General features: G+C 40.7%; 1 protein-coding gene across 5 annotated transcripts in view; it reads right to left on the bottom strand.

The window, feature by feature from the left end:
• The window catches only part of cadm1a (cell adhesion molecule 1a), a 591315-nt gene that overhangs the window by 123582 nt on the left and 440784 nt on the right, over nt 1–26949 (bottom strand). For all 5 annotated transcript variants that reach the window (XM_049593071.1, XM_049593070.1, XM_049593073.1 and 2 more), the window contains one exon: nt 25114–25260. In XM_049593071.1, coding sequence (XP_049449028.1) covers nt 25114–25260 — 147 coding nt within the window. The remainder of the gene's footprint in view (nt 1–25113; nt 25261–26949) is intronic.

Below are 26949 nucleotides of genomic sequence, written 5' to 3'. Positions count from 1 at the left end.
GCAGACAAAAGTTAAGGTGCAGCACTGTTCCTAAATGTTCTCAATAAAATGCTGAAACTGAGAAATTTAGACTATGGGCTCGAACGACGCATAGTGCGTCCAAATTCACACCCGTTCTTCTCTGTGGATTTTCTCCGTGACCGTGCGTCATGGCGAAAAGCCATGCATATCGCGTGAAACGGCACAACTGTAGCTTTCCGACAAGACCAAGCATTTGTCGGTAATCCAATGTTTTCACAGCGAAAAAAATGGATAAAGTTACAATAAAATGATGTACAACAGAGCTTTCATACAGCTCTGCACACACATTACTCTTGGATGGATTACTCGTGAACGCAGGCTCGCACAGAAATGCCACGCATATCACATGAAAGCGCAGGACTAGACCTTTCCAATGATACCACACACTTCAATGATGACAGCATCATTGTGCTGTCATCCCATCACGCTATAAATCCAGATCAATTGTCTACAAAACGAAAACCTGACGAATTTCTTTACAATCCATTATACAGATCTTGTTATCAGTCACTTCATATAGTGAAGAATATCGTATCTTACCACGTCTTAGGCTTGCGTGTGTTTCTCCCTGTCTATCCACATCTCCATATTGTCCAGTTGACACTCCATCAAACTTTGTATGACAAGACCAGCCACTTCACCTTTGCGCACCCAGACAACTGCAGCCTAATTATGCATGCTGACAGGGCCGTAGTCACCATATACATTGAGGGGGACACGTGCCCCCCCACCAATGCCCAAAATGTCCCCCCAATATATAACTGAAACTGAAAAACAAATATTATCTTGGAGGACATCATTGCACTTGGTTGACTATTTTTCTATGATCTTAGATGTAAATATTGCATGTTTCTTTCAGATAAAACACATTGTTGACTTGTGAATGAGTCAATGGAATTTCTTGCAATAATGAAAAAATACTGTCAATCATGTCCGCCTGGCACAAACCACATGTTTTGGACAGCTGTGAAGTGACAGAATGTCCCACCATCATGATCCTTATATTGCCAGATTCCAGAGAGTCCAACTTGCTATGGTGAGATACATGTAAAAATGTAAGAATTTAGTAACACAGATTTGTTTTTTCATTGATATAAAAATTAATATAAAATACAGGCACATAGAAGGATATGGAATGATGGCAAATCTGGTTAGCCCAGATTGTCCTGAAAAAAAAAAACAAAAACAAGATATAGCATGTGTATGTAGCCTTTATAATGACTGTGATATGAGCTTAAAAGTAAAGGCAGTAAAAATACCCCAAAAAGGCCTAGGGCCCATAGGATTAAAAAGTACTGAAATAAGGTACCGTTTGGTCCCGGTACCGAATTCCAGATAACGGTACTGGTACCATATCGGTTCAATTATGAACGGTACCCAACCCTAACAACCATTTCTTAATGAAAGAGATGCAGAGAAATAGATTCATGCCTTTGTTTCAAGCCGACTCGACTCCTGTAACACACTTTTTACTGGCCTCCAATAAAACACCACTGAGAAACTTCAGCTCATTGAAAACTCAGGCCAGCCTGAGCTGCTCTGCACTGGCTTCCTGTTACAGTTAGAATTGATTTTAACATCCTCCTCCTTGTATACAAAGCCCTACATGGGCTGGGACCGAGCTACTGCTCTGCTGCTGGTTTATTGGAGGTTCACAGCAACAGCCAGAAGAAGATCAGGGATGCAGCCTTTGTCAGTGACGGCCCAAAGCTTTGTAACACACTACCTATAGATATCAGAGAAGCTAGCTCGCTAAATATTTTCAAAAGAAAGCTAAAAACGTATCTGTTCACTTTAAACTTTAACAAGCTTTGACTTCCTGATACAGGTCTGACGCTCTCTTTTCACCCTCTTACTTTCTGTTTACGCTTCACGCTGCTGCAGCTCTTTTAAAATCTTTCTTGATTTTATCATTTAAAGTTTCACAACTCTGTGATTTTATGAATCAGTTCTGTTTTATGACCATTATGTCTATTTTCATGTGAAGCACTCAGTGTTTATACTACCCAGATTGGAAAGCACTTTGTGTTGCATTTCTTGTATTAAAGGTGCTATGTAAATAAAGTTTATTATTATATTATTATTATATTGTTATTATTGTCTAACCAGCACTCCAGAAGCAAAAGATATTCAGTTTACTGTCACGTAAGACAAAAAATCAGCAAGTCCTCACATTTGAGAAAAAGGAAATAGAGCTTTTTTGTCTGAAATATTTTTCAGATGAATAAAATAACTGAATTCTCGTCTGTCAATCAATTAATCAGTTAACCATGTCAATCCTACAGCAGTGACCGTTGTAATTAAAAAATGAAAAACACAGCTTTCCTTTCTATTCATCAGAGTAACAGATGAGATAGGAGCAACAAAATGGTTAACCATGGCCGTTCATTATGGTGCAAAATATATAAATAAATAAGAATGTACAAACAGGAACCATCGAAGAAGCAATTAATTCTCATTACTGGTAATTCAGACAAATAATAATACAAGAATAATGATAAGAGGTTGCTGTCTTTTGTCTGTGTTTTCATTCATCAGAGGCTCTCAGAGTTGTTTCAGCTCCTCATAGAATCACTCACTCAAACCTGAGAGCCATCCAGCCGTCCTACTTTTTTTTTTTAGGTGTAGGCCTGCTTGTTTAAAAATAAATATAAATATATATAATAGTTTTTATTGTTTTGTTTTTTTTGGACAAAGATGCCGCTAGTCATTTTTTGCTTGAAGTGCATCACAGCTTCAAGCACGCTTCAAAGAACGTTGCAGCTGGAGAGAGTGAAAAAAAACTACCTCAGTCTAATTAGTCAACAATCAATCCCAGAGCAAAGTGATGTAACACAGAGAACAGCAATGAAAAAGAAAAGGGGAGAAAATCAAAGCACAAGACACAATTTACACTTTAATAATTCCCCCTTCATGCATGAATTATGACCACCTCAGTCAAGATTTTTTTCCTAAGTGTTTCATTCCTCTTTAATTTTGTTTTTCTTTCTTGCTTTTCTTTTTTTTAAACACACATTTTTTTTATGCCCACTCGGGTGGAGAGCATGCATTTGGGTTTTCAACTTAAGAAATTTGTATCAACCAAACCCATGAATAAAATGGACTGCACTTGTATAGTGCTTTTCTAGTCCTCTGACCACTCAAAGCGCTTTTTACACTACAAGTCACATTCACCTATTCACACACACATTCACACACTGGTGGCCAAGGCTACCACACAAGGTGCCACCTGCTACTCAGTACCCATTCACTTGCACACTGATGGAACAGTAATCGGGAGCACTTCTTCCTGACTCCCCACCTCATTCAGCTCCTTGCTTTTGAGTCCTCTCCGATGCCTGATGTACTTGACAAATTTAACAACTGTATTACTCTGTAGTTGTTACTTGACGTTACCTGATGTTATTTGCCTTTGAGGGTGTGCTACTATTGCAGGACTGGCAGGATATTCTTGATCACTTCTGATCTGTCCTGGCTGCAAGATCGGTACTGGTGCAACACGCAACAGGAATGAGAGAGAGGGTTTGTGTGACCAGAAAGTTGCTGACTTGTTTGTGTTTTGCACTCGATAAACTTAAAGCAAATACACTTGGGCGATGACGGTATTGGATTTAACGTAATGAATATGAGCTTGTACATAACAGAAGTGGTATTTTGGAAAATTGAAAACACAAACTTAATTTTAAAAAATGTAAACAAATATAAAATGTGTCTCATGTTGCTGCCTCACTGTATCCATGGCAACAATATACTTCCTGTTTCTTGTTTTCTGTTTATACTAATATCATATACCTCAGTCTTAAAGTCTTAGGCCCAATCCCATTTCTACCCCTTAAATCTTCCACTTGGTATTGAGTGCCTATGTTTGCGAGATAACCCTTGATGAAGGAAGTGAGAAATATTAGGGTAGAGATCTTTCCCTAAGAAATGAGACACCACTTCATGCAAATTGGCGTGGCCGACATGCAGGCATACGTCACCCATAGTAGCGACGCAAGATACTGGTAGTCATTCAGGTTTGAAGATGCCAGCTCCAGCGCTTGTGTAGTGGCGTGTGCTATGTTTATGCTTCTCCGTCTGATGAATCAACAGAGAAGAAATGCTGAAAACAGGAGGCGCCTACGACGTCTTCTAGTTCTTTTCGATTTTGTTCAGGTAAGTCGATTTGTTTAAATATTTTGACACTGTGTTCAACCAAGTTCCTGATGAGTTTACGCTAGTCCAACCATCCATTGTTTGTATTGCCTACATTCCGATCGTACGGTAACAAATCGTTTTCCAAAACTTGCCGAAGTTGCTGACTTCATCTTCCACTTTGTTGAAAGTGTGGGTCTGGGCTCCCTTGGAATCTAGGGCGGGTTTTAAGTGTTGGAAACCACTTCCACTTTCTCAATACTGTTTTGGGACACCACTAGCCTAAATGTGAAGGCATACAACCGAGTGCAAGTGGGTATTTCTAGGGGAAGTGTGGGTATTGGGACAGGCCCTATATCAGCGACATACTGTATTGACACATCATTTTTTCTGGAGCAGGTGATGGGAACAAGTAACAGGTGAGCCATCTTGCTTCCATCTCATCTCTGTTGAGAGTTGCACATGCACAGTGCCGATAAGGCAGCCGGAACAGATTGGGCACTGACAAGCCGACGCATTCTCTCTCCGACCTCGTCACATATTGACGTCAGTACAACACAGTGAACTGACATTTTTTGCCTTCAACAACAAGCGTGCATGGTTACATTTAGCCAACACGAGCACATCATTGGGTTTAGGCAACAAAAGCACGTGATTGTGTTTAGTAAAAAGAACAGGGTCTGGCTTTACAATCATACAGGAGGAGAACACCGACCTCCTGGGTGAAAGTCGATGATTGTTGGACCCATCCAACACCCCTCCCGCCCACTCTACTTAGACTTCCGGCACCTTAACTTTTCCTGTTGTCCTGCCATGTTTCCCCTTGACAAAGCCAGGCGCCGTTACAATAACATCAATACAACAATAACAGCGACCAGCAGCGCATCATGCTGACGGGAAAGGACAGCTTTTTCATCGCCATCTGACGCTGGAACTCACTGACCTAGTGCTGGGTTTCAGTGACTTCGGAGTCTGGGTTGGACAAGATGCTTGCCATGTGTGGCATTCTGTCAGCCATATTGATTTTGGGAGCTTAATGTTGCGCTTACGATGGCTAGTAAGTGGGTGGCATTGTATGGCATAACGCTCTGTGGTGGCTGATGTGCAACATTAACATCAATACCCACACATATACAAGAAATGGTTCTGAATAGATGTTGACTGCAGGGACCACTATGTGTTAAAGGGCTCTGTTTAGCCACACAGCGGACACACAGCACACACTGACAACATGATTCGTATTAACCGAGGCCTCATCCTTGGCTGTCCTTTAGTCGGCCCACAGTGAAACTGAGGACAAATCCATAAATCCTGTCTCTTCCTCATCTGTAGCCACTTTCATCTTGCCTTACCTTGTTTGCCCATCTACCTAAGCACACTCTATCAGCTATAATGTAGAATGACAACATGTGGTTAAGATGAAAGCCTACCCGTCTCCATCCCTCTTTGATGTGCTGATAAATTCTGCTCTGATTGACAGCAACTCCAGGCTCTTTGCACTCTGCACTCTCCTAGTATAGATCTGTGTACTCATCCTCTGGCTCTGCTTTTTTCTTAAAGCTTAAAGCATTAAACATGGAAACTTCTGACACAGAGGACCTCGAAACAGACATAAATAGATAGAGAAACCACAGGGCTATGCTATGATTTCACAGATGATGAACAGAGGGAAGATGCTGCTGCTGCTGCTGCTGTATGGCCATACAGTTTTTGCCTTTGACGTCAAGAGATGGAAACAGAGAGAGCGATTGAAACAGAGGGAAAAAGAAGGAGAGGGAGACCGCCAGTGAGAAGCGAGAATACTAATCACCACAATTGATTTTGTGCATCATTAAACAAGAACATCAGGCACATTTTAAGTGATACCACAAGGCTGACTGGAGATGAGTTTTTTTTCTGTGACCACACTGAGGAAAGAGATGCGGAAAGCATTCTGCACCCAAAAGTTCAAAAAATTGAATCTCAGCATACATTTACGCTCTGACTGGCCCAATGGAAAAAAGGCTTTGGTTGTGCTGTTGATTGCTCTGTACATGACATAATGTGCTGCTGCCACTTTCCTACTTCTCTCCATCTTTGATTATCCTGCCAGAAAGGTCTGCTCACTTCACTCAAAACAACTAATACCTAAGATGTTCAAACACACTGGGAAAAGATGGAACAGAGGAGTCTATAAATTCAGCATACAAGGGCGTTATTTTTCATGCAAATGCTTATTTCTTCCCTACACACGTTCCTCACATTCGCCAAAAAAAAAACCTTAAACGGTTGGTTTCCATTAGTGCAGCTATTAGATTCTTTTATCTAAGCACAATGAAGCCCTTATTGTGGCACATGAATAATATGCCCCTAATTAGTGTAGCTCATTCAAAAGCCTTGTTAGCCCTCATTAAAATGAGAGGTCAGACTCTAATCCTAATGATTTAATTGAATTAAATGCTCCCAGATTCAAACATACCGATGCTGCAGTATACACACGCACTGAAGAAAGCATACAACCAAATTTAAGAGGCATAGCTGTATATCCTATTCTTACTTTTTACTACTGTTATGATGGAGATATATGATCCAGTAGATGAATCGAAGGGTATTGTGATAATTAGTGGCAGCAGTGGCAGTATCTCAGGACTGGTAGCTCTGTTATTAAAGGAGAAACAGTGTGAGGATACAAGTTGACTTTTTAGTTTTTAAACAAGGTGTTCAACATTGGCTTTGTAGGACAATATAGAGTTAATTTTTTTTTCTTTTTTTAAAGATATTCACACATCCATCTCAGATGTAGGTGCTTTGGAAAGTATCACTTGAGTCTTAAGGAAAGAAGATCCCACACACTTTTTTGGCTCAGCATCACAATTTATTGGTCATACCAATGTTTCTGTCCAACTGGACCTTTGTCAAAGTAGTTAAGTAATACTCTCTAGTATTTAGAAACACCCTTGATGAAGGTCAAGGGAGACCAAAACATTAATATGACCAATAAATTGTGATGTTGAGCAAAAGCAGTGCGCTAGATCGTTTTTTCTCAAGCTTTAAAGTCACAAAAGAGGTCTAAATGGTCACCAAACACAGAATCATACTAATGTTTCCATCCATCTAAACCTTCATCCAGAATATTTATTAAAATTCTCTAGTATTAGTAATACCCTTAAGGAAGTTAAAGGTATTGAAACGTTGACCAGTAAATTGTAATGCTGTGCAAAGCAAACGTTGGATCTTCTCTTCTCAAGCTTTAAATTGATAAAAGAGGTCTGATGATTACCATAAACAGATAATACCCTGGAAATAGCCTGGTTTGTAGGAAGCTGGTATAACATAAAACTAAACACTTCTTGAGCTGAGCATCACAATTTATTGGTCATACTAACATTTCAGTCCATCTGGACCTTCGTCTTGAGTATTTAAACAAACATCTAGAATTTAGTAATACCTTTGACAAAGATAGAGTCATTGAAACATTGACCAATAAATTGTGATGCTGAACATGAGCAGTGTGCAAGATCTTTTTTTCTCAAATTTTAACTTTATCAAAGAGGTCTGAAGGTCACCAAAAGCAGATAATATCCTGGAGAAAGCCTGGTTTGTAGAAAAATTACATAAATGATAGTGTCATCAACATAAAACTAGACACTGCTTTAGCTCAGCATCACAATTTCACTTCACAACACTTCGGTCCATCTCAACTATTGTCAAGAGCATTTAAGTAAAACTCTCTAGTAGTAATACCCTTGACAAAGTTACGGGCATTGAAACGTTGACCAATAAATTGTGGTGCTAAGCCAGAACAGTGTGCGATATCTTCTTTTCTCAAGCTTTAAATCAAAAAGAGGTCTGACACTCACCAAAAACAGTATATCTCGGAGATAGCCTAGTTTGTGGGAAGATGCATAAAAGATAGCGTCATCAATATAAAAGTAGACACTGCTGTTGCTCAGCATCACAATTTATTGGTCATATTAACATTTAGGTTCATCTGGGCCTTCATGAAGAGTGTTTAAGTAAACATTTAGTATTTAATAATACCCTTGACGAAGTTAAAGGGATCAAAATAATGACCAATGAAACGTGATGCTGAGCAACAGCAGTGTGTGGGATCTTGTTTTCTCAAGCTTAAAATGAATAGGTCTGACAGTTACCAACAGCAGATTACATCATGGAGAAACCCGGTTTATGGGAAGATCCATAAAAGATCATATTATTAACATAAAACTAGAAAGTAATTTGGCTGGGCATCACAATTTATTGGTCATACTAATGTCCATCTGGACCTTCTTCAAGAGTATTTAAGTAATACTCTCTAGTATTTAGTAATACCCTTGACGAAGGTCCAGAGACACCGAAAGCTTAGTATGACAAGAGCAGTGTGTGGGATCTTCTTTTCTCAATCTTTAAATTATTAAAGAAACTAGACATTGCAGTTGGAAAATAATTATTTATGTTCAGAGTAAAGAGCAGGAAGCCTAATGTTGATCCTTGTAGGACACCTATTGACAATTTGTGGACTTTATTTGTAGCCAACAGCAACAAACTCTGCCAGAATGTCTGATGCATACAGTATATAAAAAATGAATAATCCACCTCATCTCTCCTTTGGAGCTGAAATTTCCTGTCATGTTCCAGTGTGTTTCACCTTTTCTCTTTTCAAATATTCCAAAAGATGTTGAGTGAGGTTAAGGTCTGCTGGGTCCAGAGGGAAAGCCAGGTAAGTCGAAACAACTTTAAAGGAGAGATGAAGTGCAATTGTAAAGTTCAACTGAGGAAATGGTTTGGAAACTACAACTCTTCCATTATGGCTGCTGTCTGTCAATCACCTTTTGACTGTACTTTAACCTAGAGTAGGGATGCTTTGTTTGTTTGTTTGGCTCTGTATCTGGGATAAAGATGCTTTTCTATTTTCATGACATCAGTTGAATACACTGTCCTCCAAATGATGATAAATTTGGGTCAGCCCAGTCTTGCTTTGAAGGAAAATGACTTGGCTTTAAATATCTCTTCAGCAGGCATCATAGTGCACTCTGAGGAAATATCATTTTAGGCTCTCACTTGATTCACTTACTGTAGCTCTTTGATTTAAACAGGACATATTATGTTGATGTTAGTTATTTGTTCAGTGGTGAGTGACATAGCTGTCTCACTGCCATCATTTCAGTTGACATGAAAGATAAGATGCTGCTAGGAGTGGTTTATGATTCTGTTTTTTGTGTCAATTGAATAAGTATGCTGACTTAAGAGTTCTGTAAATCAATCTACAACAGAGTTTACGGGCATTTTAATACATGCTTGTTGCAATTTCCTGTCACTGTTCATGGATGCAGCCAGTCAGCCCCTTCCTGGCTACAAAGCTCTAATTGGTAGATTGTTTCTATCAGCTGGTGGAAATCAACACATTCTCACTCCGACCTCATCACATAAATTTTCGGTCATGGACTTTCCACATCGACGTATGACGTGCAAGATACCCTGGGTGTGTTGGTTGTTGACGTTCTGGGATGCTGTGTCAACTTCAGCCTGTTACATGCATTGTCCGTTTTTGAAAATACACTTCTGTTGTCACAGGAAATGTACAGTTTGCATACAGTCTCTTTCGAAATAAACACACAGTCGTTACAACATCGCAAATTGACGCTATTTTTCTTTCAACAACAAACGCACGTGGTTACGCTGAGCCAAGCTTTAGGAAAAAATAACAGGACTTGGCTTTATAATCTTGCAGGCAGTGAACGCCAGCCTTCCAGGTGAAAGTCGGTGGTTGTTGGACCCGCTCACAACCCCTCCCACCCACTCTATTCGGACTTCCACTGCCTTAACTTTGGTTGTTGTCCTGCCATGTTTCCTCCTAATGCCTGCGCATGCCCTGCTGCTTATCATGCCAACATGAAAGGACCGCTTTTTTTGTTGGTGTCTGACGCTGGGAGTCACGGACCAAGCGCCAGATTTTAATGACTTCAGAGTGAGACCAGGTTGTGAGAACAGCTGTCAATGGCCAACAGCAGACTTGCTGATCAAATCAGACATGTTGGGGTGATTCAGAACACTGGAGTCAGACTGCAGATATTTTAAAAGACAATATCGAAAATTGTCAAATTCTTGCAGTGTGACAAAAAAATATCTGCAACTGGATCCAGCACTGCAGAAAGAACAATCGCTTGTTCTTTTGTCACTGGCCTAACCTTCAACACCATTTCATACAAACGTTCTGCCAAATTTGTCATATCTCTCCCTTTGTAACTCACAGACAAACAAACAGAACAAATATATACCCGTCTTGACAGAGGTCAACATGCTATAGGACTATACTTATTCAGTGAATATCAGACTTTAAAATACCAAACAATTCATGCTTTGTACTGGGGAACATCCATTAATATTTGAATGAAGTATTTGGTGTGCCAGCAATTTGAGAAAATCCTTGCCAATCAGATATAATCCATTTCACAAAAGCATTTCTCAGAGATCGCATAATCCTCTTATGTATCACTTCTAAATAAGGCATTGTGGTAGAAGCATGAGCTGAATAAATAAACACTTTCTAATACACATTGAAAAGAAACACTGAGGCACTGTGGCACTGTGGCAAGGACACAGTTCCCCCATGCTTAAGGCTTGGGACAACAATACTGTAGGCTCAAAGAGATACAAGGACAGACGATAGAGAAGAGCCTGGTTCACACAGCAGGGCTGAACACAGTGGTATATTTCAGAAACAAAAAGTGTCAGTTCTGGCAAAGAGAAGGTGAGCCGGGTGCCACTGCAGAAAGTTTTTTTTATTATGTCAGAGCACGCAAGAATATATATTTCATTCCTCTTTGTGTACTTTGGACAAAAAAAAAAAGAATGTGACCTTTAGCTTCATGCTCTCGTTGCCCTGTTCTTCTTCTCTTGTACTATTATATCTGATAGCAGGAGAAGGACATCACCGATGTCTGACAAAGGTAATTGATAGTCAAGTCTTTGGAAGAGAAGACTGTCCAAACGCTGAAAGGCTGTAAATTATCTGATCTGTCAGTTTTTGCAGGCGATAGTGATGAAGTTAATTTAAAAGCAATGATAAGACAGCACAGTAGAAGGAGACTTTGTAAGGTGACAAAGTGAAAGTCCAACTTTTCCTCTCCCTATTCAAGTTCCTGAGTGCAGTGTCACTGATTACTGCTGACACATAGTATACCAGCTTTAATGAACCCTGTTGTTTTGGATTCTGTGAGCACTCTATGTATTTACTGTATGTTTGAAATACTGTGTACGTGCTCCACTCTCTACTCCAACTAGACAAGAAAAAAAATGAGTTGAGCACATTGAGTGCCAGAGCAGTAAATAGTGTGACACTGGTGCACTATAAACTAATTGTGTGGATGCATGGGTAGATGAGTGCATATCCTGGGCAGAGTGTCCATATAATCTTTTTTCTTTTTTTGTCCTGTCCCGTTGGCCCTTTTGAAATCAGCTGCACAACAAAGTCGAAGGCCTCTGGAAAAAAAATATGCTGGGTGCAGCACTATTTTTCTAGGTACCGCATGCTCTCTTTCCCCACAGGGACAGTGTACATTTAAGCCCCGCCCACACCGGTGAGGAAAACAATTAATTTCTCTCTACTGACTTTGTATTACGTGAAGGTGCCTCCTTGTCATTAAACAACCCGGTCTCACTCCGAAGCCTTTGAAAACCGACACTTGGTCGGAGACTTCTGGCGTCAGACACTGACAAAAAGAGCCATGCTTTCACATCAGCATGATATGTGGCCGGGTGCCGTTATGGTGGAACGGCGCCTGGCAGCATCAGGGGAAAACATGGCAGGAAAACGAAAGTTAAGGTGGTGGAAGTCTGACGAGGGTGCGGGAGGGGTGGTGGATGGGTCCAACAACCACCGACTTTCACCCGGGAAGAAAAAAAAGAGACCCATGTGATTTGAGTCAGACTAATGAAGCATCATGTTAGCTACAGTCATTAAAGATACAGCTTTGCAGCCTGATGGAGAGGACGAAGGATGACAGGGACAAACAAGTCTTTCAGTGTACACATGGCATGCAAGTAGTGTATCAAGATAGACTTAAAAAAAATCTGACCCTTTCCATTAATGCTTGCATTAGACCCTGCACTCATGGAATCACGTCCCATCTCATATTACCAGCCAGCACTTAAAATTTTGAATAGTAAATGGACTGCATATAGATGGCACTTCTCAACCTGAGAAGGACAAAGTGCCTTCCAAAGCCTCTCATTCACCCACGCACACACACTCGCACATTACACTGATGACGGCGAAGCTGCCGTGCAAAGCGCTGGCCTGCTCATCGGGGACAATTTGAAGTTCAGTGTCTTACTCAAGGACACTTTGACATGTGGACAGGAGGAGCTGGGAATCATAATGTCTCAGTCATAATTGGCACGACTAAATGAGGTCACTACTCAGGGAAATACAGTCTGTCATTTGAAGTGTTTTGCACTCAAGGCAGAAGAAATGAAAAACATTAAAATACAACATTTAACTTTTGACCAATTATTTGATTGATGTATTGATTATTAATCGTAACATATGGTCACTTTTTTTCCCTGTTGCAAAATCATATACACTTATGTGCATTAGGTTTTGCCTTCTCACTATCATGAATCATCTTCACAAATGTATTGCCAGTACAAAATAAGGCCTAATACAACAAGGTGATGTTCTGTATTTGAACCTTTTCAACAGTTTCCATCTACTTTCTGAGGTCTAGCAAAACATTGTCACCTTGAGTGGAGGTAAATTAATATTTTATGTTTTGAAGTTATCATAAATGCCTAAAAGAAAATAGAAAACGGCTGGCTATTATGAGTCTCAGAACAGTCAGTGCCACACAAGTTATCATCCATCAAGCTGATATGATCACACTATGGAAATGTAGCAGACAGTCAAGGTAAAATTAGAGTTGATGAGTCTTGTGGCACAAATAGACTTTAAAGTAAAACTTAAGAGAATTGGGATCAATACATCCTCGAATGGCTCCTTTCCCCCCCTTTTTCACCTGTGCTGCCTGCATGATTTTAATTCATCTCGCCTTTTTTCTTGTGCCTCTCTTGATTCATCTTCATTCTTTCTCTGCATTTCATTTGAATCTTTTTTTCTTCTCGTCTCCGGCTTTAGCCGAGGATGACTCCCATCCAGAGAGAGCAGGGGATGATGAGTGCGCCTCGCCTAAGTGGCTGCAATCAATTGTGATTAGTGGCTGCTGCTACTTTTTGAGAGGAGCACATCAAAGTTTTTTTATTGGGTGTCAGAGTGGGTGAGATGGGGTGGGGCGGGGGTAATTACATTCTTTCAAAAATCCTCCTCCCCACTCTAGGTGAAGTCCAGGCTTCCAAATCGCTGTGTAGTCAACACCTGAATCCAGAATGATATGGGCACATTTAGCATTGCTTCAGCAGTTGTTTACACTCATGGGGGCCTTTCTCTCTCTGGTACCGCTAGTTGTAATCAAAGAACTGTCTGTTTTCATGTTTTAGTATTTTATCCATATTCTGCATTGTTTATTCTGGAGTTTTACACCGATCAGCCAAAACATTAAAACCCCTGACAGGTGAAGAAATTAACAATGAGCATCTCATGACAATGTAAAGTCCTGCTGGTAAACCTTGGGTCCTGGCATTTACCTGGATGCCACCTGACACACACAACCCACCCAAACACTGTTGCAGACCAATTACATCCCCACGTGGTAACAGCACACCCTGATGACAGTGGCACCCCCAGCAGCACAATGCACCATGCCACACTGCAAAAAACACTCAGGATGGGCCAAAGGAATGTTAAAAAAAGCTCAGGGCACTGACCCAGCTAGGGGTGGGTGATACCACAAAATTTTTATTTTGATCTGATACCAGGTAATACAGAGCCAGAATTGCTGATATGTCATGATTTATGAGGTGAATAATCAATCTGCTTAAGTTACAGCAAGTGATGACCAATTACAGTTTCAAAATGTAACGTTAACTGATGCTGAAGATCTGACTTTACTAAAATATTAATTTCACTACAACCTGAATAGTCCTTGTCTGAGCATCTTGAAAGACACTGTGCCAGTGAACTCTTTTCGGTTGCAGTTCCCAGTTCTCTTTCTCATGCTGTTTCCTCTTTCATTAATCCATCATTGCTATTATGTGTCGGATAAAACTAGTCAGGCTCAGACACACTATCTGCATTGAATGTCCAAGGACAGCTACAGTCACGGGGATGAGCACGAGGTTCTACTCATAATACAATTAAGGGTCTGCATCAGTAAATAGGGGATGGCTGGGAGGTGAGTTTACCGTCCTCCTACTGCTGATATCAGGTGGAAGTGAAACTGAGAAGACGCTGCTGGATCTCAAGTACGTTGATTGAGTGCAGACAACTCAAAAGCAGTAGTGAAGCAAAGAGTAGCTACACGCAACGGACAGTTGCTTGCAGACAGTTTGACTTTGAAATACAAATAGGTATGATATAGAAAAGAGAAACTAATCTTTTTTTTGGTATCGATCCTATTGATGCTAGGATCTATCTTCAAAATGAAAATGTAGAATCGAGAGTATCGATATTTTAGGAATGATTCTCCCACCCCTACCGGCCTCAAAATTCCCCAGATCTCAATCCGATCGAGTATCCATTGGACGTGTTGGAAACCCATCTCGCAACCCACAGTACTCAAAGCATCCAACCCCCTGCTGCTAGACACCACAGAATACCTCCCACAGGTTCAATGTCCATGCCTCAACAGGTCAGAGCCAAGTCATGCATATCTCTGGAGAACCAGCACCTCCACAAAGGCTCAATCAGTCGTTAATGTTTTGGCTGATCAGTATGGAATCCTCCAAGAGTTCTTTATCAATCATGTCATTTTTTTAAGTAATAAGTTCTGCTTTTTGCACTTTTTTGCTATTAACATTAATCAAATAAGTGACAATTATTACCCAACTCTGCAGCTCCATCTAGCTGTTAGCCTCTTTTAGCTCATTAGCTCGTTTGGATAAAAGAAAACTGTTTTCAAGCCAAATGTTCACAACCTACTCAGGAGTAAACAGCTAACTGATTAAGATTGTCCAAACCTTGCAGCTTAAAAGCTTCAGATATTTTTCTCAGGAGTAAGTGGTGAATATTGGACAACCATTTGTCAGGTGACTAGAAACAAGATTTTAAAGCAATGGCTTTATTACTCCATGTCTGCTGGATGTCTTTATAGGCAATTGCTTGGCAACCCAGCATGTTAACATGATTTATTAGAGCTCAGTTTCTTTGAAGATATACTATGCAGGATTGTCACTAAGTGTTTGTGAATACACTCATGTGCGAAAGTTAAGGTAAAAGCAAACCCCAGATCTATGCAGGCGGCATTTCACCTCGCTATATATGCTGTTTTTCCTATGTCTCTTGGAAGCCTGCTCCGTACAGTCTGGCTGGCTGTTCAATCGGTGTGAGTGTGTGAAAAACTGAGTAGCAGGTGGCGCCTTGTATGGTAGCTTTGGCCACCAGTGTATAAATCTATGTGTGAATGGTTGAATGTGACTCATAGTGTAAAAAGTGCTTTGAGTGGTCTGAAGACTAAAAAGGCGCTATACAAGTGCAGGTCCATTTACCGTTCACCGTTAACATCCTGAGTACAGAAAATAAGAAGAAAATAAGAATATACAGGCAGAGGTTTGAGTCTCTGCAGATAATTACACTGATGCACACTTCTAGTGGGTCACAATGTAATGGCTGTAGAACAAGGACACCATCATGGCACAGATTGGTAGTGTATAAGCCTTGCTTTCATTACGCATTGACCCTGACATTGTCTGCCACCAGGTACAATCTTCCAGGAAAATGAGAGTTCTATTAACAGTACAAAGAAAGTGTGTCAACCACTGCACAAACATGAAGAGGATAGTGATTTTCCCTGATAGCTATCTGTCACTATTCCAAGTTACCAAAGAGTCCATCCATCCATTTTCATCCGCTTATCTGAGGTTGGGTCACGGGGGTAACAGGCCGAGCAAAACATTCCAGACGTCCCTCTCCCCAGCAACGCTTTCCAGCTCCTACTGTGGGACCCCGAGGTGTTCCCAGGCCAGATGAAATATGTAATCCCTCCAGTGTGTTCTGAGTGTGCCCTGGGGCCTCCTACCACTGGGACATGCCTGGAACACCTCCAATGGGAGGTGCCCAGGAAGCATCCTGATCAGATGCCTGAACCACCTCAACTGACCCCTTTCGACACAAAGAAGCAGCGGCTCTACGCAGAGCTCCCTCCAGATGTCCAAGCTCCTCACCCTATCTCTAAGGCTGAGCCCAGCCATCCTTCTGAGGAAACTCATTTTGGCCACTTGTATCTGTGACCTCATTCTTTCTGTCATTACCCACAGCTCATGACCATAGGTGAGGGTTGGGACCTAGATGGACCAGTAAATTGAAAGCCTAAGAGCCACTGATGTCAAAAAGTACTGGTGTCATTTCTTTGCAGTTACTATCTTCAGTCGTGGAAATGGCTGATGGTGGAACAACCAAAGTAGTAGTGGAAACAAGTTACAAAGTTGTCTGTTTCCACTTTATAGACAGATGCACAATAAGAAGAGCTGCTTGAAATACTCAAAGCCAAGAGAGAGTTGAAAGACTTGTCTATCTCAACCAGCCCTTTCCAGCTGAACTCCCTCCTGCTGTTTCCATTTGACATTAAATGCCAGACCCCTTTCAAGTGCGAGGATGATCTAACAGTTAGTTCTTGTTCAAGATCCTGGTCACACGCAAAACAGATGAAGAGAGTATTAACTTTGGTATGAGTGATGACATGACAGTGAGGCCAATGTGTGGTATTTTTCACTTGACTTGGGCGTAGAACACAGCGTGTGTGATTGTCAAGGATACACAGCGAGACACCGCTGCCTATTCATGATTCAACATTTATCATGATTGTGTAACAAAACCACTGTGGCACTTCAATTACTCTTGGGTCACTATTCATTTTTAATGGGACAATCTTTGTACCAATCATGATTCAACATTTTGAGAAATAACCAAGTTCAAATACGTTTTTCAATTTAAGTAAATGTCATTAATCACAGTGGGCTCAACTGCTATTAAATCTATTTATTTAACAAAATAATTAGGTCAAATGTAGTCTGTTTGCTAGATCCCATTGTGTCCTTCATGTTGGGATATTTTATACACACACATATCACACATACATATACGTATATACATATATTTATAAACAGTGTGTATATACACACTTTTTCCCTCCAGGCTGCCTGATTAAGCTGTTTTCATGTAAAGCCTTTCACCCTGAACCTTGACCTTCAGTGGACAGATCACCCACTGCTACAGGAGCTGCAATCTTCCCCTCCTCCACAGGAGAACCAGGGCAGTGTTTGTGTGTGCGCTCAAGTGCTCCTTTTTATACAAGCAGCCATGTAGCTGTGTATTTGAAGAAGATACTGCTTTAGTTAATGATGTCACAAGTATGTGCCTTTGTTCTCACGTACACCACAAGCCTGTTCAAAGAGAATAAGAAGGATAACGCAACCCAAAGTGTGAACTAAGCCTTTAACAAAGCCATGATTTTAGCTAAAATGTAGAATTGTATGTTAAAGACCAACCATTTCACCATTCATGAGTATAGCTGTTTTTCTATTGAAGCATAAGACATATAGATCTCTTTACAGTCTCTAGTATAAAGGCTGCAGTCTTATAAGAGGCTTTTGTTCATCAATCTTATTGATGCCACAAGGCCGAACAGTATGCACTGTTATGTGAAGTAACTGTTAGAGGTATGATGGAGGCTGTTTAGTTAACGAAATATTGGAGACTTGTTGTATTTGTAGGTATAATATCTAATTGTAGGTATAGATGTTTGGCTGTGCTATTAACAAGCCTCCAGTTATTCACATTTAGGGATTAATTCCTAAATAATCTCTTTGTGCATTTCCAAAACCTTGAATGAAAGTCATAATTACTGAAGTGTATTTTGTCATAATACCATCATATCTTATGTGCAGTAGCACTGCACTTCCTATTGATAATGTTGTTATGATAATAAAACTAATTAGGGCTGTCAAAAATGATTAAAGTATCAATCGCATTCTGTGATGCCCTTTGGCCTTCTAAAGACAGACGACCCAAAGGTGAAGCTTATTAATTACAGACCTTATTTTTAGACATCTAAACACAAACCCTTCCCATCGACTCCGTGACGAGGGAACTGGGAGTGTAAAAATGCTAACTCATTTTCGGGTTTCAGAACTCATTTCTGCACCATTTGATATGAAAGCGAACTGCTGACTAATACGGGAAACATTTTTGATGGAGTTACAACACCAGCAAAGAAAACTGAAGCCTCCAGTGCAGAGCAGACATGTCAGAACAGAGACCGAGAGTTAGCATTAGCATAGTGAAAGTTAGTGTGCAGTTTCTGAATGTAAACCAAACCAATGTGAACTCACTGTAACCCTGTACAGTCTGTTCTCACAAGTTTTTTGTGTTTTACTAAGAAAACTACTGCAACCAAATTCCTATGTGTCCCACATATTTTGAAAGGCTGCGATAACGTGACAGCAATCCCAGGTACTTGTAAGGAGGCAGATTGGGTTGATAGATGGGTCACAAAAACAATGGACATTCGCCCAGGTCTTTCCTCTGGAGTCGCGTGTTCGGATCCATGTGAACTTTGAGTCATTTTAAGTTTCGTCCTCATCATGTTTCTTTTCCAAAACTTAACCTCCTTAACTGTATGTTAAGGACGTAACGTCACCGGGGCGTCGGTAGCTCAGTGGTAGAGCAGGCGCCCCATGTACAAGGCTGTTGCCGCAGCGGCCCTTGCTGCAGCCTTTGCTGCGTGTCATCCCCTCTCTCTCCCCCCCTTTCACGCTTACCTGTCCTGTCCATTAAAGGCAAAATGCCCTAAAGAATATCTTAAAAAAAAAGAGGACGTAACGTCATTAGTGGGGTACAAATTTGTAGGATATCATACGAATATTTCTATTAAAGTATGTTGCATCGTAGCAGATATTGTATGTTTCACAACCGCTAATGCTGTGTCAGCTGCTGCCAGTTACAAGCTAACAAACAGCTTATACTAATTAAAGATGCTAACTACGCTTACCATATTGTTGCGTCTACTAGACATTTGGTTTGGTTGCACAGACGACACCTCATCTGAGTTTGGATCTGACCGAGGCTCAAACATGTATGGCTGAATCTCTCAGATGTTTCCTCCAAAACTAACACTAGCCATCTTGACGCACATGGCGCTTTCACCGGTCAATTTAGCGCTAATCTCGCATAGCCAGATCTCTCTTCACACTATGTTTTCGTCAAAGAATTTGTCACGGGGGGAGAACGAGTAGCTGTGCTGCCAACCCCTTTTCAGGCTACTTTTTAATGTGGGAAAACCAGAAAATATTAATTACAGCAGAGTATTTTACACACTACACTATATATATATATATATATATATATATATATATATATATATATATATATATATATATATATATATATATATATAACTAGTATATGCCACAAAGAAGGGGAGGTCGAATAAAACCCAGTGCATCACATCCATCTCCTGATACATATGGACATTTGAAACTCATCAAAATAAACTAAACTGAATAAAGGTGCTCACAGTATGCATCAGACATAAAGTATAACAGTAGGATGGCCAACAGTCAGGTTACTCTGTGTATGAAACTGCAGACAGTTTCAAAGCACTCCTCCCTTTCTGTCTCTTTACCCTCTCTTGCTCTCCATCACACACTCACAAACATAATCCACCACTGTGGATTCAGACGGAGATGGCAGATGTGATATTTCGAAGGGGGCAATGTTGTTTGGAGGCTGTCTGGTGGATGCCATGTCATAATGAAGCAGTGCAGCTGTGGCGAAGATGCCTGGGAGGGATCACAGGAGATCAAGGAGCCCCCCTGTCAAAGAAGAACACCTTGCCCTTGACAGCCAGCTTGTGGGAGTCGGCTCACTGCAGTTCGGCACAACAGCAGATAAATACCAAGCTCGGTGTAGCGTATGCAATGAGGCTTTCTGCGAGTGTGCCCTTGTAAAGTATGTAGAAGGTGTGTTTGTAAGGCGGTGAACATGACTAAGGAGGGGTGGTGAGTGTGGAGGCGGGCCTGACACTCACCTCGCAGGGGGCCAGGGAGTCTCTGGTGGATCAGAATGTAGAAAGAACTAAGTCATGAGTGCATGTACAGTATGTTTGTGCACACGCCTGAAGTCTTAACTCAAGAAAAAGGTCAGAACATATAAAAAATGTACTCTAACTGCAGCAAACAACAGGCAGCAGTCTGTATCATCATATCTGGGAAAGGTGCAGTCAAATATGTTGAACATGCAGCCTATGAACAGTCATGCAAATACATGAAAAAGAAGTGTGTGTGCATGGTTATGTTAAAAAGAGGGAAGAATTAAACACTAGAAGACATTTTAGACTGGGGATTTCCAAATTAAACTTGGACTTACATCAGTATATATTGTTTTAGTGCTTCAAATTCATTTTATATACACTTTTTTTCCATCTGTATCCAACCATAAACATAAGACTGTATGCTTTGGACACTCAAGTCCACATATCACTTCAGCTTATCAAGTTCTCATGGCTAACATGTCAGCAAATAACTGCCTACTTTTACATCCAGCAGACATGGAGCAACAACATTGGTCAGTCCAATATTCACTCTCCTTTTAGCTCTGGTTTTGGTCTCCACCATAGACTGTATATAAAGATGGACAGCATGACAGCTCCCCAGAAGTGAAACCAAAATATCTTGACCCCCCTCTGGTGGCTGGCGACAAAAACACCTCACCTCCCTCCTGCCCTACACTGACATTCTCAGTCTTTATAGCATGTCAGTAGCTCTCAGCATCAAGTATTGCCATGGATGGGTTTGCACTGGAGTTAGTTTAAAGCCCAGTGCATCTCGTAAAGACACCAAAGGCTACCTTCAGTGTCAATATCACACACCAAGGGGTCCAGGGGTGTTACAAAGCATCAGTATTTGACGCCCTGGGAATGAGAATAGGCTGATAATATATATATGTATATTTAAAGTTCAGGTCTTTAGACTCATTCAGTATGAACTGGTGATGAAACAGGATGTTCAAATTTGATATAAACACAGAGCATTTCTTTCTCTATCTCTTTTCATCAGATGTTGGAAAATGGATCTTTGTTTGGTGGCAATGTGTAGAAGTGGGGTTACACACACACACACACACACACACACACACACACACACACACACACACACAGGAGCTCGGCATGCGTCAGGCTAAGAGAGCAGTGTGAGGACCAGTAGCTGAAACAGCTGACTACAGCTATAACAACAGCTAAACTCCAGGTCAGTGCTAAAGCCATTTTGTATTTCATACCAAGAAATATACCTAACACATGTATCTTCTTCCTGTGATTAACCAGTCTAGACAACAAGCATTGCGGGAGTTTGCTAGATCGATTGCAGTGATTTCACACAGTTTTTCAAATCATGCTCAATTTTTCCACAAATTTAAACACAAAAGTAAAACCCCATCCTGTTCTGAAATGTTCCAATACTCTACTCTACATCATGCTGTCTAATATGCATGGCTGGAATACCCAAACCTGTCTCCTACACAGTATGTTGACTAGTTTGATTTGCCAAATACATTTTGGAGGAAACATGATTGCTGCCTGGATTACGTTTACAGGCATCATTTGTTTTTAATCTGGGAAGTGTGACGACTTAATACAGAAGTCATAGGGAGGATTTTAGGGTCGATGGTTGTGCATTGGGACCAAGGGACCCTGACACCAGAGTTTGTGGTTCATGTCCTCGCATGGACAGATAATGAGACAATGGGCCCCACCACCTCTCCTACACAGGAGCAAGAAACACAGATTCTGTGGTGGTTTTTGCCTCTGTTTTGTTGTTGTTTTGCATCTCTTTGCTATTGTAATGCATTTCTTTGTGGTTTTGTGTCTCACTGTAGTCTTTTTTTGTGTCTTGGTGGTTCTTTTGCATATTTTTTGTGGACATATTAGCCCCATTTCCACCAAACACTTTCAGTACGTACTTTGGGAACCAACAGTAACCCTTCAGACATGGTAACTAGACCCTACGTCTGTTCAGTGTTTCCACTGCAAACAGTACTTTTAAATGTGGGCGGGGTTGTTGTCACTCACTGCTCTATCCAGTATTTGCTGTATTTCCTCATCACCGGTGACACAGAGGAATGTACGTACCTTGTTTATTGTCCGCAGAACGAGGCTGAACCCCAATACTTTCAGAACAAAATAGAGCAGGCCGTACGTGAGAGTCTCGATAGGATATTTAAAAATAGCAGCTTTGTGTATTTAATCCTTCTCAGGCAAGTGAAGCCGGCCAGCGTTTCATGATGCTTTTTTTCTCTAAGTGAGGATGAGAATATACGCAGTTCACATAATGCGGTATGTAAACGCTTGAAGATCCATTCATTACTAAAAGTGTATGTCATCCAAGAGAGACAATAAAAACTAAAGTAATGGTCGAAGTTGTCATACTGAAATTTAAGGTGTGCTGATGAATTCACGTCATCAACTCATGCACTGAGTAACATTACAAGTAAACGTCCCTCCTTAAAAGTTGCTGACAGTCGGGCCAGTGAATTCAGATTTCTTTTCTCAGACTACAGCTGCTGTGAGAGGCAGCAAAACATCCTTTCATTTTACAGTTTTAGTTTTTAGACTTGCCATGATATAAACACTTATAATAAGCCTCAAAACCAGCCACAACTCAGCCCTGAGCAGAGTGACTGTCCTGTATTGACCAGTCAACAGACTGCAGTGTTCACAGCTCCACCTTTTAGTACCAGATCTGTGTGCTAGGTACCCCAACAGAGGGGGGACCAAAAATGGGGACAGTACAGAACGGTTCCATTGGTACCATCCACAACTTTTCACAGTGGAAACGGAAAAAATGCATCCTAAACTGAACTGAACCGAAGTGAACTGAACCGTACTGGACTGCTCAGTGGAAGCGGGGCTTTTGAGTTTCTTCCTGGTCAGGATGTGTTAATTTGAGTGACACTTTGCAGGTTAAGGCCAGAGGGGGCCTTCACACTTTGGGCCCCTGGGCCTGTGCCTGATAGGCCCATCTATAGTCCTGCATCCCATGTGTTGTTTGGTTTGGTCTAATTAAACCTTTGGTTAATGTTAGGGTCTTGTTGTAGTTTTATTTAAGGGGGGGTGGGGTTAACCATCACCCTAAGACCACAACCTTTCACTAACCAAACCCAGTGCTTTATCTGCCTTAACATAAACATGTATCATGCTGCAGCCGCAGGGAGCCCATTTTATGGGAAAACAATATTTGCAAATAAAAAATATTTTAGCAGACGGGGTTAGGATCTGATGCAAACTCTTGAGAGCTGTATTAACTACACGGCTGTAAAAGTTCTTAATGAATCACATCAACCTCTGTACATTTTGAACTTACAGCATAATATTGTTATATAGTTACAGAGGTCAATACGTTATACTCAACATTCTACACTCAGGGGTTTAAAAAGCATAATTAAAGAAACCAAAACTTGGCAACGACAGAACAGAGCAGAGAATGTCCAGCTCAACACAGCTAATTAGAGCTGTGACATGATAATTGGGCAAGATAAGAATAAACATAACAGGTCATTAAATGTTTAGGGATATGAGCTGCTTTTATTAAAGCAGGCACGCTGAAAGCGAAACATGTTTGGTGGATTGTATTAACCTCATTCTGTATTAATCCTGCTGCAGACATGTGGGTCAAACTTAATGCAGCTCCGTGGAAGTGCAAGTAAAGTAAGAGAATATTAATCAATGTTTTGAAGCTTTACTGCCGGCTCCGTTCGCATGATTTGGTTTAACACATTTTATGATATTTGGCTTAATTTATCAGCTTTGTCTTCAAACTGCTTCTTGGGTTATTTTTTTTACCAAATGTAAATGAAATGTCAAAAGTCTGTCTAATTTTATGACTGCCTGCAAAATGAACCAGCGAATCTGACATAAATAAATGCCTCACTGGGATTGATTTCCATGTCATCTGATCACATCAAGCGGCTTCAGACTTTAATTACACACATACCATATCAATCACATAAAGACACGGCAGTGCTGAATGATTTCTCTTGTGCAGGCGAGTTACTTTTTCCTCTGACAGACTCATAATAGCCCCTTAGGTGCTCTACGAAGGACAAGATTTTCTTGCACTGTGTTTTAACACCGAGATTGTGTTTTCCTTTACACATAGATGTCACAAAGAAGAATTTCTGTTTTTACAATATACTTGGACCATATATTTAAATGTCTTTGTAAAGTCACCCTGATAGCATGATGATGGTATGCCAGTTCAAGATGAAACTGGACTTAAATTGTGAAGTCAAATATGTTCTGTTGTGAAAGCTTTCTTAGTTCTAATGCTGCATTTGTGCCATGACGGAAACATGGGAGACATAAGAAAACCTCTTGTTATAACAACTTGGGAGCATTTAGACATTGTTTCAAGATGATTAGTTAGCTCTGTAGTCACACCAGAGAGCTAATTAAGCCTTAACTGCCTACATTTTTAATTATGTTACATTTTTGTAGTGGAACGAACCCTGACCCTGTGTTCTGGCATTGGCAGCCAAAATGCTGAACAAACAACTACAAATCAAAACTACTTACGGGAAACAAGGCCAAACAAAAACAGCACACCAACAATAGTCCCACCAGTCTGTTAAGTTCATATTTGTATCTTATTTTTCTTCCACTGTCAAATGCCAGTGGAAATATGAAGGAGAAAATCGAAAATTGGCTGCTTTAGTGATGACTCTGAACAAAATGTACATATTAATGGATGTTTTCCTCTGGTCAGAACAAAATCAATTTACTTTAAAAGCACGCTTAAGTACACAAGAACACCCCTTAATTAAAGATGACAGAACATACGACAGTAATGTAACTCATAATGATGCCTGATACTCACGTCTCATGTCTCTGAAGTAAATTGTCTGTCTGTTCGGGTTGAGCAGCTGGATAACAGAGTCGTCGTTGTTCTTCACCCGGCAGCTGATGATCGCCATCTCGCCCTCCACCACCGACACATTATCTGTCACCAGGTTCTGACTCACCACTGGACAGGACAAAGAAAAGAACACATACATTACCACAGGTGTATTGGTTAATCCAAAAAAGCAAGAGAAACCCAAAGCAATTGCAATTCTGATAAGAGTAGCAAGCCTTTTTTTCAAGACACCTCTCATCTTTTAGCAAGAGTCTTTTTGAATGATTCAGATATAGCATAACACTGCTATATCTACCATATGATAGAGGGTGTTTCCAGCCACCCAACCTTTTATGGTATTTCAGGGCAGCTCAGCTTAGATCAGCCTTTTCCTGGTTCTCTGATCCTTCCAATCTACCATTGGTCCAGACAGTGGCCGGGGGCCTTTCAAGAAACCTCCCTGTTTTAGCAAGAGTCTTTTTTGAATGATTGAGATGTAGCTTTATCTACCATATAATAGGGGGTGGCTCCAGCTACCCAACATGTTTAGGTATTTCAGGGTAGCTCAGCTTAGATCAGCCTTTTCCTGGTTCTTTGATCCTTCCAATCTACCATTGGTCCAGACAGTGACTGAGGGCCTTTCAAGACACGTTCCTGTTTTAGCAAGAGTCTTTTTGAATGATTGAGATGTAGCTTTATCTACCATATAATGGGGTGGCTCCGGCTACCCAACCTTTTTATGGTATTTCAGGGCAGCTCAGCTTAGATCAGCCTTTTCTTGGTTCCCTGATCCTTCCAATCTACCACTGGTCCAGAGAGTGCCTGGGGGCCTTTCAAGACACCTTCCTGTTTTAGCAAGAGTCTTTTTGAATGATTGAGATGTAGCTTTATCTACCATTTAATAGGGGGTGGCTCCGGCTACCCAACCTTTTTTGGTATTTTAGGGCATCCCAGCTTAGATTGGCCTTTTTCTAGTTCTCTGACCCATCCGATCTACTATAGGTCTACACAGTGTAAGAGGACTTTCAAGATACCTCCATGTTTTGGTAAGAGTATTTCTGAATGATCAAGATTTTGCTTAACGCTACTATATTTACCATGTAATAGAGGGTGGCTCCAGCTACCCAACCTTTTTTGGTATTTTAGAGCAGCCCAGCTTAGATCGGCCTTTCCCTGGTTCTCTGACCCTTCCAATCTACCATGGGTCCAGACACTGCCAGAGGACAGACTCTTGATACGTATCTTTACCCTGTCACTCTCTGCAGGATTAAGCAGAACACAGCTAATCCTTCTGTTAAAACCACAATTACACCTTGGTATGAATCACAAGATATGTTTAGGAAACCAACAGGGTTATCACAGTTTTCTCCCATTTGGGGTAACACATTATTTACACCAGGTAAAGCCTGGATTTAGGCCCTGGGCTCAGAGGGGATTAAAGAAGATCTCAGGCCTTTGTAGAGATAACATCCTCATGTCCTTTGAAAATGTTGAAGATAAATTTAGGATCCTCAAGATAATTTGTTCAATATATTTTTCAAATATAGAGTTTAATTTGCTCTAAGATTCAGTCATATTAATGTCCTCTTTGGTATACTGTATCACTGAAGTACTTGAATACTCAGACCACGATGCTAAAAGGAAGATCTCCTTCCGAAAACTGGTAAATGTGTCTACAAAATCGTCATTACAAATGAATTGTGTGGACAGAGGGCATTCAGACAGATATTACAGGACAGGAACAGAAAAAAAGACCCGCTATCAAGCACAAAACTTAACTATTAAGTGTAGATTTAAATTGATCCAATATAACTGGCT

This window comes from Epinephelus fuscoguttatus, linkage group LG12, assembly GCF_011397635.1.
Source record: "Epinephelus fuscoguttatus linkage group LG12, E.fuscoguttatus.final_Chr_v1".
Lineage (NCBI taxonomy): Eukaryota > Metazoa > Chordata > Actinopteri > Perciformes > Serranidae > Epinephelus > Epinephelus fuscoguttatus.
This window is presented reverse-complemented; position numbering and strand designations above follow the sequence as displayed.